The 15691-nt window shown below is 38.0% G+C and overlaps 1 protein-coding gene across 1 annotated transcript; it reads right to left on the bottom strand.

The window, feature by feature from the left end:
• Positions 1-3519: 3519 nt before the first annotated feature.
• On the bottom strand, positions 3520-8078 carry LOC143537512 (homogentisate phytyltransferase 1, chloroplastic-like). The gene is made up of 11 exons (XM_077031264.1): positions 7860-8078; positions 7142-7416; positions 6958-7041; positions 6780-6854; positions 6571-6654; positions 6294-6386; positions 6099-6200; positions 4328-4423; positions 4165-4236; positions 3956-4051; positions 3520-3844 (listed from the first exon to the last, which is right to left on the bottom strand). Exons 1-11 carry the CDS (start codon positions 7945-7947, stop codon positions 3689-3691), a joined length of 1221 nt encoding a protein of 406 aa, XP_076887379.1. The 5' UTR covers positions 7948-8078; the 3' UTR covers positions 3520-3688.
• Between the last annotated feature and the right edge of the window lie 7613 nt (positions 8079-15691).

The raw sequence follows: 15691 nt of genomic DNA, 5'->3' as shown, positions 1-15691 counted from the left end.
CATTATTCACCTAAAATATTTAGTGATAAAACTTAATCTCTTGTTTGAATAATTCGTAACTTTGATGATCATTTCTTCTTCTAAACGATCGTTTAATATAAAGCAAAATATTTGTATTTTATATATTGCAACGACCATATCTTATATTTATGCTTTGGCCCATTTAACTTATAAAAATTGAGATTTCAACACAAAATTTTGGTATGTATATACGTGACATTATTAGACTTAGGTGCTGTTTGTTTTTGAAGAAAAAAATTGTCTGTAATCTGATTTCATCTGATCTAATGTCTGTAACTGAAGATGTAGTCTGAAAGTCTGCAATATGAAAATATAATACTGTTTGTTTTATAAACTGGATATCGTCTGCATAAGCTGAAAATTAGTTACCTATCATATATATTACAGTAGATAAAAGTCATTTAACGTTTGTAGACTGCTAAAATAATTGGTAGTGGTGTATGAACTATGCAAGTGGGTGGTGGATGGTGGTGGTGGTGACGGACGGTGGGTGGAGGTAGTGGATGGTGGTGGTAATGAACGGTGGTTGTGGCCGACAGGGTGGTGGTGGTGATGGACGGTGGTGGTGGTGGGTGGTTAACGGCGGTGGTGGTGAGTGGTTGACGGTGGTGGTGGCGGACGGTGGGTGGTGGTGGTGGACGGCGGGTGGTGGTGGCGGCAGACGGTGGGTAGTGGTGGCGGTGGACGGTGGTGGTGGGTGTTGGTGGCGGCAGACGGTGGGTAGTTGTGGCGGCGGACGGTGGTGGTGGGTGGTGATGGCGGACAGTGGGTGGTGGTGGCGGTGGACGGTAGTGGTGGGTGGTGGTGGCGGCAGACAGTGGGTAGTGGTGGCAGCAGATGACGGTGGTGGTGGCGGCGGACGGTGGATGGTGGTGGTGGTGGCGGCAGACGGTGGGTAGTGGTGGCAGCGGACATTGAGTGTTGGTACCTGGTATGATGTTAAGAAGTGTGAAGAAGTGTGAAGATGGTGAAAATAGCTTATTTTTAAGACCATAAAAACAGTTTTCAGATCTTTTTTTTTTAAACAAACAGTCTTCAAGAGCGTATGTCTGCGGCGTATGTCTGCACGCCCGCAGACATAGGCTCCTTGCAGACCTTATAAGCAAAAACAAACACAACCTTAGGTGAAATTTGTGAAATTGACATAACTATGGAATCCCACACTTCTATAGCCCTGATTTAGCATTCAATGTACTAAGTCCAGAAAAACTAATGTTGCAAGTGTTCGAATTAAAATTGGATGGTGACAAAGGCCACATCACATCATCACATACATGTTTGATGAATCTAGCATTACACTTTGTAAGGACCGGGGAAAGGGGGCTGATTTAGGATCGGGGAAAGGGGGCTGATGAAATTATGTCACAAACACATACCGAAAAGAAGAAGAATATATGGAAGATTATTTTGAGGGCCTAACAATTGCAATTAAAAATGAGGAGAAGCCATTAAACTTTCAAGAAGTTCAGAAGATAAAATTCGATGCATATGAAGATTGCCTCATTTTCTGGATATATTATATTTTGCAAATTTGTTTGTTTAAAAATTTGAACAATAATTTGAAATTTGAAATTTGAAATTTGTTTAAAAATATAGAGATATTGGTTTTTAATACTCCCACATTTTCCTCATTGGTAGATAACACTCTCAACTTTTGATTTGTCACTCATCACTCCCAACTTTCACCATATTTTCCTGTACCACTCCCTGTCTAAATGAACACTAACCTCGTTAATGTTATGGACTAAAAATGTCACTCAAATTAGTTGAGGGGGTAAAACAGAAATTTTATTTTTAACACACAATCTCCATTTCCGGTGACCTCGTTTTTCCGGCGAATTTGAGTTTTCCGACTATCTCGTCTTTCAGAAAATGGAGATGGTTCAGAGGTGTAAAAAGGTGATGGAGATCATGAAGATTGTGCACCGGTGGAGATATGTTGAAGATGGTGCTCGCCGGAAATCTGCAACTCAATTTTCCGGCACGCAGACGATCCCGGAAGGTGGCTGGGTGAGACACTGGTGGTGGCAGGGGGGGGGGGAGGCAGGGGTTGCGGTTTTGGGCGGTGGGCGGTGAAATGATGGATATGGTATTCGCCGGAAACCTGCAACTCCCCAGAAAACTCAAATTCATAGTGAAGCTCGGTGAAATGATGGATATGGTGTTCTGAAAGACGAGATAGCCGGAAAACTCAAATTCTCCGGAAAAAATGAGGTCGCCGGAAAAATGAGGTCACCGGAAATGGAGGTTGTGTGTTGAAAATAAATTTTTGTTTTACCCCCTCAACTAATTTGAATGACATTTTTAGTCCAAAACATTAACGAGGTTAGTGTTCATTTAAACGATGAGTGGTACAGGAAAATATGGTGAAGGTTGGGAGTGGTGGGTGACAAATCAAAAGTTGGGAGTGTTATCTACCAATGAGGAAAAATTGGGAGTATTAAAAACCAATATCCCAAAAATATAAAGCTATATTGAAAACTAGAGTCTTTTTGTTTTCTTTTTGAAATGATGAAGTGGTTCTTGTGTGTTTACTTTCCTCCCACATTGTGCAATGGAAAAACTATGGACATTTTCGAATTATATTTGTTGGTCAAAAAATGGAAGGAGGTTATATGTTTGTTACTGAATATGGGTTATTGGGTCTAGTGGCTGCAAATCTTAGGAAAGAAATAGAAGATTGGGATATGTTGTGTGTGATAATTTACATAAAATATCTTGATTTGGAACTACAATATTCACAAAGCTCTTGAAATGAATAATACACAAGGGATAGGGGAGACTAGCACTCCGGGCCAAAAGGAACTCAAAGCATCTGTGACATATACGACAAGACCGAAGCAAACTATGCACTCTACATGTATGTATGATAAAGGAGCAAGGAAGTTTGGCAAAGGAAGAAGATTTGATTTTCTGCCCATCATTAAAGCAGTAAAGGAATAACTTAACAGTTGCAACGGTTATGATCTCTTAGAACCCGCCAAATCCCAATAAGTTTGTATTATCCATCTCTAAACAATTCACCGATTATTCTAATACCAATTTCTTTTGTTCTAATTTCTTTTTAACACACACCGCAAATCACATACACAAACACAAGTCCTTGCTGTTGTTTTTGTTTATAAATTTTGTTTCCATCACAACTAAGTATGATCTTGTTGTTATGATGAACGTGTAGTATGGTTTGGGGATTATATATGTTGTGTGTCCATTATATATAATTCTAGATATATTAGATAAGATATTTATTTAGGAGATTATTAGATATGTGTGAATCATGCAAGAAATATGAATATGAATATGAATGTTGATATATTTAATCTCAACTCCCATGTGGAGCTGAGGCCTGAGCTCATTTCATGGACTCGTCCAAAACCTTAGTACTATATTACTCAAATTACAAAGGAATGAACAAAAGAAACTATTATGACTCAGGGTATTGTTATTTCTTAGAACCTTGATCTGGATGAATATCATAGTAAAAGGTCCATGAAGATTTACTTTATTCGACCGGGAAGGTGTATATATATTCTTGATTGAAAATTGTTAGTTCATCTTACAAGCGAAATAAGGCCATATTCAGCATAGAAGAGCTGCAACACATGTAAAAAGTTATTTCAAACCAAAGAAAAGTAAACAGTGGTGCAAATAAAGCACTTATGTTACTTCAAACAATGTATAATAATATATAACTCATACAAATAGTTATGAAATTTACCTGCCAAAGGAACATATACATAGATTGAACGGCCTCCATGTTCTTCAAATTCACTGATTTGGCGCGTATCCAAAGTATTGTTCCCATCGCCAGATGACTAATAATCTACACATAAAAAATCTATATCATTACCCAAATACTAAATATTACTACTTCTGTAAAAAGTTCTGTTTCTAGTTTAAGTTGCTTTAATAACTGCGTAGATTCATAGCTTACCGTTACATATTTGCTCCAAGCGATGGGTGAAGTTGCTCCCACCAGTGCAGCAGCAATATAAGCGATTTCAAGAATCCAAATGCAAATCCAGTACATCTGCAAAGATTTAGGTTTTAGTGCCAGAAGCTGAAATGACTGTATAATCTGAATACGTCTTAATGTTTAAAGGTTCGTGTAAATTTCGACAACATTTAGTACTTGACACTAACCCGTTTTTCACCCAGTTTTATAGCTAGCGACTTAATTCCATGCATTCGGTCTCCCTCAATATCGGGGATGTCCTATAAAAGGAAGAATCAAATCAGTGATAATCATTGCCATTAATTTACCACCCGAAGATTACGAAGTTTGATCAGCTACGATGGTGTTTACCTTGAAGAATATTGTTGAGACTGAGAAGGCACTAAGCATTCCTACTGCAAATAGTATTGGCCTTGAAAGTAAACTGGACCCTCCACTGATAGAATTCTGCAGATTTTCATGTATTTAGTACATATAAATAAGGCATAAAGAACAGTAAATATGACGGTTAGACGGTAGCGAACAATGTTATGTTTATGTAACATTATTTTTCCTCAAAATTTGGATTCTTTTGAAATATGAGAGACAAGTGCTGTCCAGAATTTATCTTTTGTTGTTGTCACTATGTCTGTCTCATACGGTGACTTCAATTTGTAAATATTTTCAAAGCGAAGTTGTCATATAAGAGAGAGAAAAGGTGGTCAAAGAAGTACGATACTTTGTTTTCAGCTACTTATAACTATACAATGAACCTATTATGCAATATTTATGGACAGAATTACAAATTTTGTCCTTTAAAAAAAGCCAAAAACCGGTTCGTGTCCTTTTCTAAGTTTCCTTGCAGGCGGTGTACTTTAAACTTTTTTTTTCTACACGTTATGTCCTTTACGCTAACTGGGTTAGAAAAACTCAGTTAAATGCCCTCACGTGAGACGCATGTGAGGGCATTTTTGTCTTTTCACCACCTGCAACTCCTTCCTTCTCTTCCTCTTCCTCCCTCGACGCTTAACCCCCTCAGGCTCCATTTCCCCCAACCGATTCAGATCCAAATTCAATCAAAACCTAATCCAATCAACAATGACATCACTTATACATTTTCACAGATCCCAAACATAAATCAATGGTTCATAAACAACAAGAAACACTCAAAATCCAACCTTTAACAAAAATCAAAAACACCCAGATTGCAAACGACCCAGAACAAACGACCCAGAAACAATAAAGATCCAAGCTTTAACAAAAATCAAGAACACCCGTAAAGATCCAAGCTTTAACAAACAAAAATCAATAACACCCAGATGAAATTGACCCACAAAGATTAAATCGAATGGTAACCTAAAACGATGCATAAATCGATCGATGTAGAAATTGAATCGTACCTTGTGAAGAACAGTTAGCCGCCGGTAATAGATCTACGGCGGTTGTATGGCGGTGGTGATGATGGAATGGGAGGTACAGGCGGAGCGTTTTTCCGGTGGGCTCTCCGGCTGCCGGAAAACGGCGCCGACTCGGAAGCTGAGGTTGTATGGCGGCGGACGTTGAAGCGGCGTTGAGGGAGGTTGGTGTGGTACTGGCGGTGGAGGCGGCTGTTGGAGGTTGGTGGTGGGAGGAGGCGGCGGGAGAGGAAGAGGAGAGGTGGCCGGAATTTATGGCTTAGAGAGAAAGAAGAGAGAAAGAAAAGAAAATATATATAATATATTCCCCTGTTAAAATTACAATTATGCCCATCACATGTCTGGCACATGTCATACTTAACTGACTTTTTCTAACCCAGTTAGCGTAAAGGACAAAACTTGTAGGAAAAAAAAGTTTAAAGGACACCGCCTGCAAGGAAAGGACACGAACCGTAATTTGGCTTTTTTTAAAGGACAAAATTTGTAATTGGGTCATATTTATGAGCACTTAAATTAGTTGCCCTTTTTAAACATTTAAAAAACAGTTACATATTTTAGGTGTAAATAAACACAATTTTCCCAAAAAATATCCTCAAGTAGTCAAGTACATTATCTCATTCTTATAAATTTTTTTATTGTTTTTTATTTATGTTTTTCTAATATAGTGCAAACGTGTTTTTTTTTTCACACAAGATGATATAAACAAGCATTAAAGTAGGAAAAAAGACCTGCATATGCATGTAATATCCAATGGGAACAACCAGTGCCCTAGCCATTAGCATGTAAAAAGCTGCTGTGAAAGGAAACCTCTTCCATCTCAACCAGGGTAGCTGGAATGGTTGACACAAGAAAATTCAACTTAAGTATATTTGGTACATATATATTTTAGAGCCACTGAGTCCATAACATTATTAGAACCTTACCACATTGGCTGAATATGCAGTCCCAACCACAAACCACCCGACGAAACCCCAGAACAACGGGGGAGAACCAGCGAGCCACGCAGTCAACAAGCTCTGCATTAAAATCAATCTACCTTAAAACTACATTCTACTTTATTAATATGATACCCAAATAGAAGTCATGAGCTGGGGGGGGGGGGGGTGGGGGGTCTAAGGGGTTCGATTTGATTAGTGTTTTTTTCTGCACATGATCTATGTAACCATAATAATAGAGGTTCATCAATAAACTATTGTATACCATGATAGCTGATAATGAAGACACGACGATCGCAGTTGTCATAGATAGTTCACCAGCAGCTAATGGGAGAGATGGCTTGTTAACCTGAGAGATTCATTATACTGTCAACAATAGTTCTATTCTATATTTTAGCAGAATATACATATAGACACACGTGTGCGTGTGCGTGTGCATGCCAAGTTCAAACTTAAGTTCTTTTCTTTCCAAACCTTGTCAAGTTCTATATCACATATTTGATTGAATCCACAGACATACATTTGCATAAACATGCCTCCAACAAGAGTCTGAAAGTGATAATTAGATTATAGACAATAAGAATATTATTATAAGAAGATCATGTATTGTAACGGTTCGCGGTTGAAGGCCGGTTCAATCTTATTAATGTACCTGAATCATTTTCAGGAAGAACAGTGGGGAAAAATCTGATAGCTTTTGGACATTAAGAAGAGACATGGCTAGTACACTTAATACCTACATAATGGTATTAAACATAGTCACTTTAGTTTATGTTAATGGAATTTTATAAATAACCAATGATATTGATATTTCAAAATTGTGGAGTATAACTTACCGTTCCAATGGCTGCATACGGCCTTATAAATCTATACAAAACGTCCACGAAACGGATTGCTTTTTCCATGGGATTTGTTAAATCATGTGTTGCATCAAACTGATGATTGTTGCTAGATGTTGCATTTAGTTTAAACTTCTCATTTTTCATTAGGTGAGGCGTAAATCGTTCATAGAAGGTCTTATCCGTGTGATTATTAGTATTTCTTCGTTGAAATGTCAAGGATTCGTTCATATCAGCATTGGATATTCGAAGAAACTTTGAAGGTTGTGATCCTATATGTTCATTGCATTGGTTATAAGAAAATATAAAAATATATAATCAAAAACAAGATAATATTAGCAGACACAACTATATTCAAGAAATATTGTAGATTATTGAATTAAACAGATATCGGTTTCATCAATTTGTAATTTGTAACTACATGGGACCCGATCATCCGGGTATGCTGACCCGATTAAACTTTCTAGTTGGGTCACCAACTAGAACTTGTAAGGTAGCTTATTCACTCTCCAAATTATTATTTTTATTGTTTTTTTAGAAAGAGGTATATAAAATTTCAAATATAAAAGTATAAATTACATTCTTTCTCTCAAAAGTATTAGTTTTAATTACTATTAATTTTTTTTAACAATAAATTACTATCATTTGAGAGACTTGAATTCAAGAAAACATATTAAAAACCATTTAGAATTAACGTCAAAACTAGTAAGCGTACCTATGGTAAGGGAGGAAGGCGATTTCACTACTCCAGCAAACAAAAGCGAAGTTGGCTTACAAAGTGAGCCCATAGTAAGGGACGTCATATTTGTCCTTCCTGGAATAGAGTAATTAACTTTTGTTACCTCAATATAAATTTAGACATTTATTTACATCAAAATAGAACTCATACGGGCAATAAGCTGCCCGCTAGCCTTTTTTATTTGCAAAACTATTTTTTTTTAAACTACATTTATAGATCTTAGATTCATAATATCACTCTGCATATATCATTTCTTGGGCTCGACTAAATAGCTTCACTGCCTCATGCGCTCAGAAGGCAAAAATATTAAATGTAAATGGTAAAATCATGTGTTGTTGTCAAGACATAGCTTTTTGTGTTTGGTCACTTTGAATGAAACAACTTTTAAAGCAATGTGATCCATTGTGAATTACATTTTCCATTCATTAAAATGCATACATAGTTGATATTCTAATCTTAACATGTGTGTAGTTGCGCAATATATTTTAATATAGTCCAATATAAGAAGTTAAGAACGTTATAGACCATATCTGTATGGGTTTATGATTGCAGAATGACGTACATTAATTGTTTATGTTAAGATATAACTTACAAATAAAACACATACCTCGAAAACAATTGATTTCAATCCGAACAATATGATTCAAAAGTTGTGCTTAGTTTAGTCGATAAAACAAAGATTGAACAACCAAATATTTTCTACAACAGCAGAAAATACTAAATTGTTTGAACCACCAACTATCGGGGCTTTAATACTGGTAGATTCATAGTATACGTGATTGGTGGGAGAGTCCAAATAACAGTCATGGGCTCGAAATTAAGAATATGAAAAGTCATTTCTGGCATACAAATTTTATAAAATACTTAAAACAATGAACGACATTATTGACAAAGGTCACTTACAAAAACTGTCATTGTTGACCGTTGGCGGCTACCTTTTTTTCCCTTTCATTTGGAGGCTGCTGTTCTTTAATCAGGTGTGTAATTTCAGTTATCTTTCTGTCTTTGAAGGTTCTTCGTGATTTTTCTTTTACTTATAACCAGTGATTCACCCGCGTGTTGCGCAACGAAATCGGTCAATAAAACCCGGACGTTGCAGCGACGAGACAACGTGAATTCGTTGGTATTGGTTACATTTGTTACAGTATCGGAACTTAACCTAAAAACTAAATTCATTAAATTAACTTATTTGAAATAAAAAACAAAAAATGCAGCCGCACTCGTATGACTTATTGTAAAACATTAATATATTTATTTGATCTGTAAAATCTGGGTGTTGGTAAAACTCGAGCGTTACGACGGTGAGTCGATGCAACTTCGGTCGTTATCGGTTTTTTTCTATACCGCATGAACAATGGTAAAAGTCGAGCGTTAAAACCCGAAAAATAAATTGTCATATTAACATATAAAAATATTAAATGTTTAAAACGACATTTATTCGGTTGATAAAACACAGGCGTTGGTAAAACCCATGCATTGTTTGTACCCGAACATTGAGGCGAAAACTCGATCTGAATTCTGTTGGTTTCAGTGATATTTGCTACGATACTGGAACAAAAACAAACACAATAAAGAAATATAAAATTGAGGGGTCCAATGGGTGGTGTCGGTCTGTAAACTCAGGTGTTGGTAAAAACCGAGCGTTAAGGCGGTGATTCTATGCGAATTCGGTCGGTTTTCATCATGTTTGTTACGATACTGGATCTAAAACAAAAAATGTTGTTCGGTTACCTTCGTTATGGTACCAGAAGTAAAATAAGTAAAATAAAAAATTAAGGTGGACAAATCAGGTGACGTCGGTCGGTAAGACTTGGGCGTTGGGCCTTGAGTTGACGCGAAATCGATCGGTTTCGTCATGTTCCTTACAATCCCAGAACTAATAACAACGAAAAAACAAAAAAAATGTGTGGACCAATTAGGGCTTTGCGGCACCAAAATAATGTTTTAATCATATTATTGCATAAAAGATAACAAGTTGGTGACCTGATTTGTGTATAAACCTTGGCACTTGGTATAAATCGGCATATTGAAGTGGTACTCTGTTGGTATCGGCCCGGCTCGTTACAGTACTATCAAACTATAAATTTTGTAAGTTTTATGCCATTTGCAAAAGAGTAAATGTTTTGTGACCAAGGTTAAAAATATTAAATGCTTTATGCCAAAAGTGTTAAAAGCGTTAAAACTTTGATAGTTAAAATTTAAAAACCAAATGACTTAAGTAGTGAAAGTTAGAAATTTAAACTTTTTAATTTGACATTTAAACTTTGTGGTTAACGTTAGGTCTGTAAATGAACCCAAGGTTTGGTGAACTGTTCGACGGGAAGTTCGTTTATGTTCGTTTATTTAATAAATGAATGAGCATGAGCAAAAAGTTTGTGTTCGTTTAATTAAATGAACGAACATGAACACAAGGTCGTTTCATTTATGTTCGTGAACGTTCATTTATTTATGTTCGTTTCTGTCTGTTTATTTTTGTATTAATAAAAAATAATTAACTATTATTTGAATGAGTCATATACTTAAAGTTTTATATTTGTTAATTTGTTTTCATTTAAGTGTTTTTATTTATGTTTGTTTGTGTTCATATATGCTCATCTATCTTTGTTCAACAATATTCGTTTAGATTTTAAACAAACGAATATAAACGAACAAAAATGTTCATTTTTAAAACGAACATGAACATAAATATTTGTTTGATTAAGTGTTCGTGTTCGTTTAAAGTTAAATGAACGAACACGAACATGCCCTTGTTCGTGTTTGTTCAATTCGTTTATATGCTTTCATTATTCACATTGATGAATACATCAGTCTTAATCTCTAGGCTCTACTGATTTTATTTCTGTTCGTTTGTGTTCATGAACACATTAATTTCTTTAATGAACGAACACGAACATATAATCTCGTTTGGTAACTGTTCATGAACACATTATTTTTGTAACGAAGGGCCACGAACATGGCCTTGTTCGTGTTCGTTCGGTTCATTTACAACCAACGTAGAAAGTTTTAAACTTTCTATTTTGCCTTTTAATATATATAAACACAACTTGTGGCTAAAGTAAAAGGTTTTAAACTTTCCATTGCCTTTTAATAAACATCTAAACTATTTAATATATAAAAGTTTTCTTATCCGACCTCTCAAATTCCCGCCTTGTAGGTCCCAAAACCGGATCCACAACGAACGAATTTTGTTCTTGATAAATGATGAGACGGGTGCGGTGAAATCAAACGACCGAATAAATAAAAAGCAAACAATATAATGATAAACGATCTCGTTATCGGATAAAATATTTATAATGTTAAACGAACCGACCCCACCCAAGGTGAGCTCCCCCTTGGCGGGTGATTTACACCATAAGAACAGACACACTAAAATAATCTGTAGGTCCCTTGACCGGATCTAACAACACAACAACTATTACTAGTTATCTTTGATCAACCTCTACACTAGTTGGCAGAAACAACTAGTTAGGACCGAGATCTCGGATCTTGTTTGGTATGTTTATTGCCGTGAAGGTTGAGAGAGAAGAGAGAGTTTGTAAGTTTATAATAAGATTTGCAAAATGGGTGTCTTGTGTATGAGATACACACACAATATATAGTGTGTGTATTCTCATTCACGTGTTTCATTGAATATGGCCCAATGGGATCCTAAAACACGTGGCCTTAGGCCCAAACATACATAACCAAAAGTCTAACAAACTAACATTGCATAAACAAAATACAAAACACAAATACCAAAGACTATTGCTAGAAATAGGCCTTACAATCTCTATCTTGTCTTTGGTATTTGCTTTATTGACTTCCATCACCACTCGCACTTGGACTCATACACGAAGATATCATCTGGATTTTGAAATGGTTGCTTTTCAACAAGTAGTTTGGCGAACTTGTTGAACTTTCTGACAATGGCGTCCGTGTTGTCACGACGGACATCTTCTACCGTACATAGAGGCGACTCGACAAGCTTCTTTTGGTCGCTGAGGCCAAAACCTGTTAGTTCGTGTTCGTTAAAGAACCGCAAGTCGTGAGTGCGATCACAGTGAATGATGACTTCACCATGAAAATTGTCAAACTCCCAAGCAAGGAAGTCAAAGAGAAAGTCATCATAGAATGGCATGCCGTGAAATACTGATTCTCCATGATTGTCAGGCATCTTGTATCTTCGACTCTTGGACGGCTTGTTGGTGAACGGGTTCATCTCTTTTGACTTATACGACCTACCCGGATTGACACTGAACTTCTGGTAGTCGTTCTTCCACTCTTGCTTCAGAAGCGCTTGAACCATGACTCCAATGAATATTTTCCGTTATCTCGAGCTATTGTTTATCTGAAGCAATTCAAGTCGAGGACTGACAAAGTGTGCATATCATGATAGGTGAGATATGTTAGATCACCATTTGCACGCTGAATAGCCCAGATTTTTCTATCTTTGTGCCACTTTGCATAGAGAATTGCATCAGAGTCATGATACGGCTTCGATCTCCATCTTTGGCTTGCCATCCTGCTCACGCTGTAGTATTTGATTCCTTTTCGATACTTTCTTTGAGCAGGCTTGAGGGAGGGAGCGACAACAGTGGATTTATCAATTGTTTCCCTTTACGGAGTATCCGGATTTGGTGAGTAGTTTATGCCGTCATCACTGTCGGCTTTATTTTATTCCACGGCTTTCTCAACTCGTGAGTCGGTACTTGCAAAAGAACAAACGTTAATAAAGAGGCTATTTCAGCCTTGACAACAGCGTCCGTCTCACGATTTTTTTCAGCCTCTTTTGGCGGTTCATACTCACTCGCCTTATTTTCACAAGAGGCATTTCCACTACCACTACCATCACCACTACTACCACCATTTCCACCACGAGGTTCATCAAAGCTGTCGTACTCGTGGTTATCATCATCATTCTCCTCATCATCATCGTTGTCACCATCATCGTCATCATTAGAATTATCATCGTCACCATCATCTCCATCATCACCATCATCAGACTCATCATCGTCACCATCAGCTCCATAATCACCACCACTACCTTGAGTTGCTTGTGGTGGAGTATAAGCAACCAATGCAGTTGTAAACACAACACTGACTTGTGCACTAGTGATGGGTGCAACAATTGGTGAACTTGTAGAACTTACCTGCTCCGATGTAGCAGTAGTAGTAACTGAAGGTTCAGTGCCTACAACCGTTTCAATAGTAGCAATAGGCTCATCATCAATAGCCTTTGCCCTAGAACCTCCTTCACCAGCATCCTTTCTGAGCTCTCCCGTGTATAGGAAACCGTGAATGTTTCCTAGAGCTCTGACCCTCTCGGAATCAATGACCATATTGGCAAGAACAGTTCAGCTTCTGTTTTTCTGCTCGGTCCTTGACTCATTAGCACGTAGAATCCCTCGAAAGTTCTTCATTAGACGCATCCTTAGATTCTCCACATCTTCATCTGTTAACCACATTACCTCGATAACAACAAGGTAGCGGTTCACCAACGACTCATTTATGAGACCTTGTGAGTCGCGTTGATTCTCCATCTGTCCTTCCAGCTGCCGTAACATATCGCGTAGCCTCACACTCTCACCCATCAAACGGTCTACATCCTTATTCGTCCCACCTTCTAATCCACTGACTCTTGAGCCCAGACGCTCAAAGTCAATCCAAACTTTATCAAGGGTTGAATCAAGTTCCCTTCTAAAGTTGCTTGCGAAAGTGGAGGAAGAAGGAAGATAAGTCACTATCTTGGAAACTCTTGACTCAAGCTTTTCCAACCCAACTTGTTGATCAACATTTCTTAACAAGTTGTTGTTAATCAACTCTTGTTGGTTGTTGATTCTTTGCTTCAATAGGCCAATCCAATCCTTCTGACTTGAAATTTGTGCTTCATCTAAATCACGACTTTCTTGTAAAATAGCCAACTGATCAGCCAGAGCATCTCTTTGTTGAGTAACCTCTTGATTGATTAATTGTTGATCTTTTATAAACTTGATCAACGTCAAATCATGCTAGGCTCTATTATCGTTCGCTTCCTCCAATGCCTTAATCTTATCGAGGATAGGATCTCGAAACATTGGCGACTTCTTCGATTTCCCAGTTGATATGGGAGTGGCAGCTATGACAGGGCTTCTATGGGCCGAGGGAGGTGTGGCTAAGATGGTTGAATGTGGTGTGGTTGGTATGGGTAAGGTTGGGAATTATGTGTTTAAAGTTAAGGGTAGGCTGGTTGGTGTGGTTGTGGTTTCTAGGGTGGATGTGGTGGTCTGGGATTGAATGGATGAAGTGAGTGAAAGGGACCAGAAGGTTGTGCCTCTGATTGGTGAAGTGAATTAGTAGGTTGGGGAGGTAACGGGTGCGGTGGTCATATGTGAGGTCAGGTTTTCGGTTTGGGTGGTCATAGGAATGTCCTCAAACATTGAAGGTATAGGCTCGTCTAGGCGGGTTGGTGAGGTTTCGGGAGATGTGATGGGTTCGTCTAAAAGTGAAGGTTTCTTTGGTTTGGGTTTGGTTTTCAGGATTATCCTAGGCTTGGTTTTGTGTGGGGTTTGGTTGGTGATTTCAGTTTGGATTTTGATTTGGTTTTTTGGTGAGGGCAAGGTTTGGGCTTTGGTGAACTTTATTTGTTTGGCTTGGAGGGCTTCTATGGTTTTGGCTAATGTGGTTGGTGTTCCTATGTGTGGGTCGGAAATGGTGGTTGTTTGTGGTGTGGTGGTTTGGGTGTCTTGGTCACTCATCATCTCAGAAATCGAAGGGAAACATACCTTAAGGTGAGGTACTTTTTAAGCCGAAGACTTCGAGGAATCTTTGGCCTTCTTCAAGCGTTTGAGTAGACGCTCTGGCTCCTCTTCCTCAGTGTCAATACTAGCAGCAGGCTTCTTAGAGGATTCACCCGCTTTCCTCTTTCTTTTGTCATGATTTTTTTCGACTAGCCTTCAACCATAGTGTCCACCTCCGACTCTATCTCAGTTTCACCAGCCGGCTCATCAACAAGTTCATCCAGTTCCTCCTCCTCTTCATCACCTCATCATGACCATAATACTCATTATGGTCATCATCATCATCACATTCGTCCTCTACTTCCATCTCCTCACTATCCATTTCAGTCTCAGCAACTGACCAAACTTAACCCCGGGCTTTTCAGCTTCATACTTGTAAGAACTTCTCATAGAAGGCTCGATAATAGCATTCATAGCAGAATGTCTGATTACTTTCACATGAAACGGTTCAACAGCTTCAACAGCCTTTCCTTCTTCATCAACTTCGTCAGTACTGACGACCTTGGGTGTGTCAGGAAGCAAGTGATCCGATATCAACTGGATGAAACGAGGATACATCATCCTTCTGTTCTTAGCAAGCACATTCATTTGTATGTACTTAAAGAATGGCTTTGAATAGTTATACTTCCTCTTCCTAGTCAAACACATCATCACAGCAACCCATTCATCATTGAGTTTGTCAAACCCACCTATTTGGGAAGATAAGCAGTTTGCAACCATGTGGAGAGAAGTTTCCAATACACTAGGAGATGCTTCTTTTCACATGTAGACCATTTAACATCATAGCCTATCTCTTCCAAGAACTCACTAATCTCTTCTTGGTGAAAGTGGTGAAAGGGTCATTTGCATTGTCTTTAATTTGTAGAGCTTGTCGAATAACTTCCTCATTAATTGTCACCCTCACCCCATCTACATTTGAAGTGATTCTAGAACTGCCCTTCTTTGATCTAGCTTTGGTTCAGAACTGTTCTACCCATGTATAATGAACTTCAGGGTCAGCAGAGATAGCATAGGATAGTGGACACTCTTGTAATACCTTGATCATAGAAATAA

Source organism: Bidens hawaiensis, unplaced genomic scaffold, assembly GCF_021521415.1.
Source record: "Bidens hawaiensis isolate Kalapana, Puna unplaced genomic scaffold, B.hawaiensis_p1.1 tig00011225_1, whole genome shotgun sequence".
NCBI classification, from domain to species: domain Eukaryota; kingdom Viridiplantae; phylum Streptophyta; class Magnoliopsida; order Asterales; family Asteraceae; genus Bidens; species Bidens hawaiensis.
The sequence above is the reverse complement of the archived record's forward strand: the minus strand, read 5'-3'. Positions and strand labels throughout refer to the sequence as shown.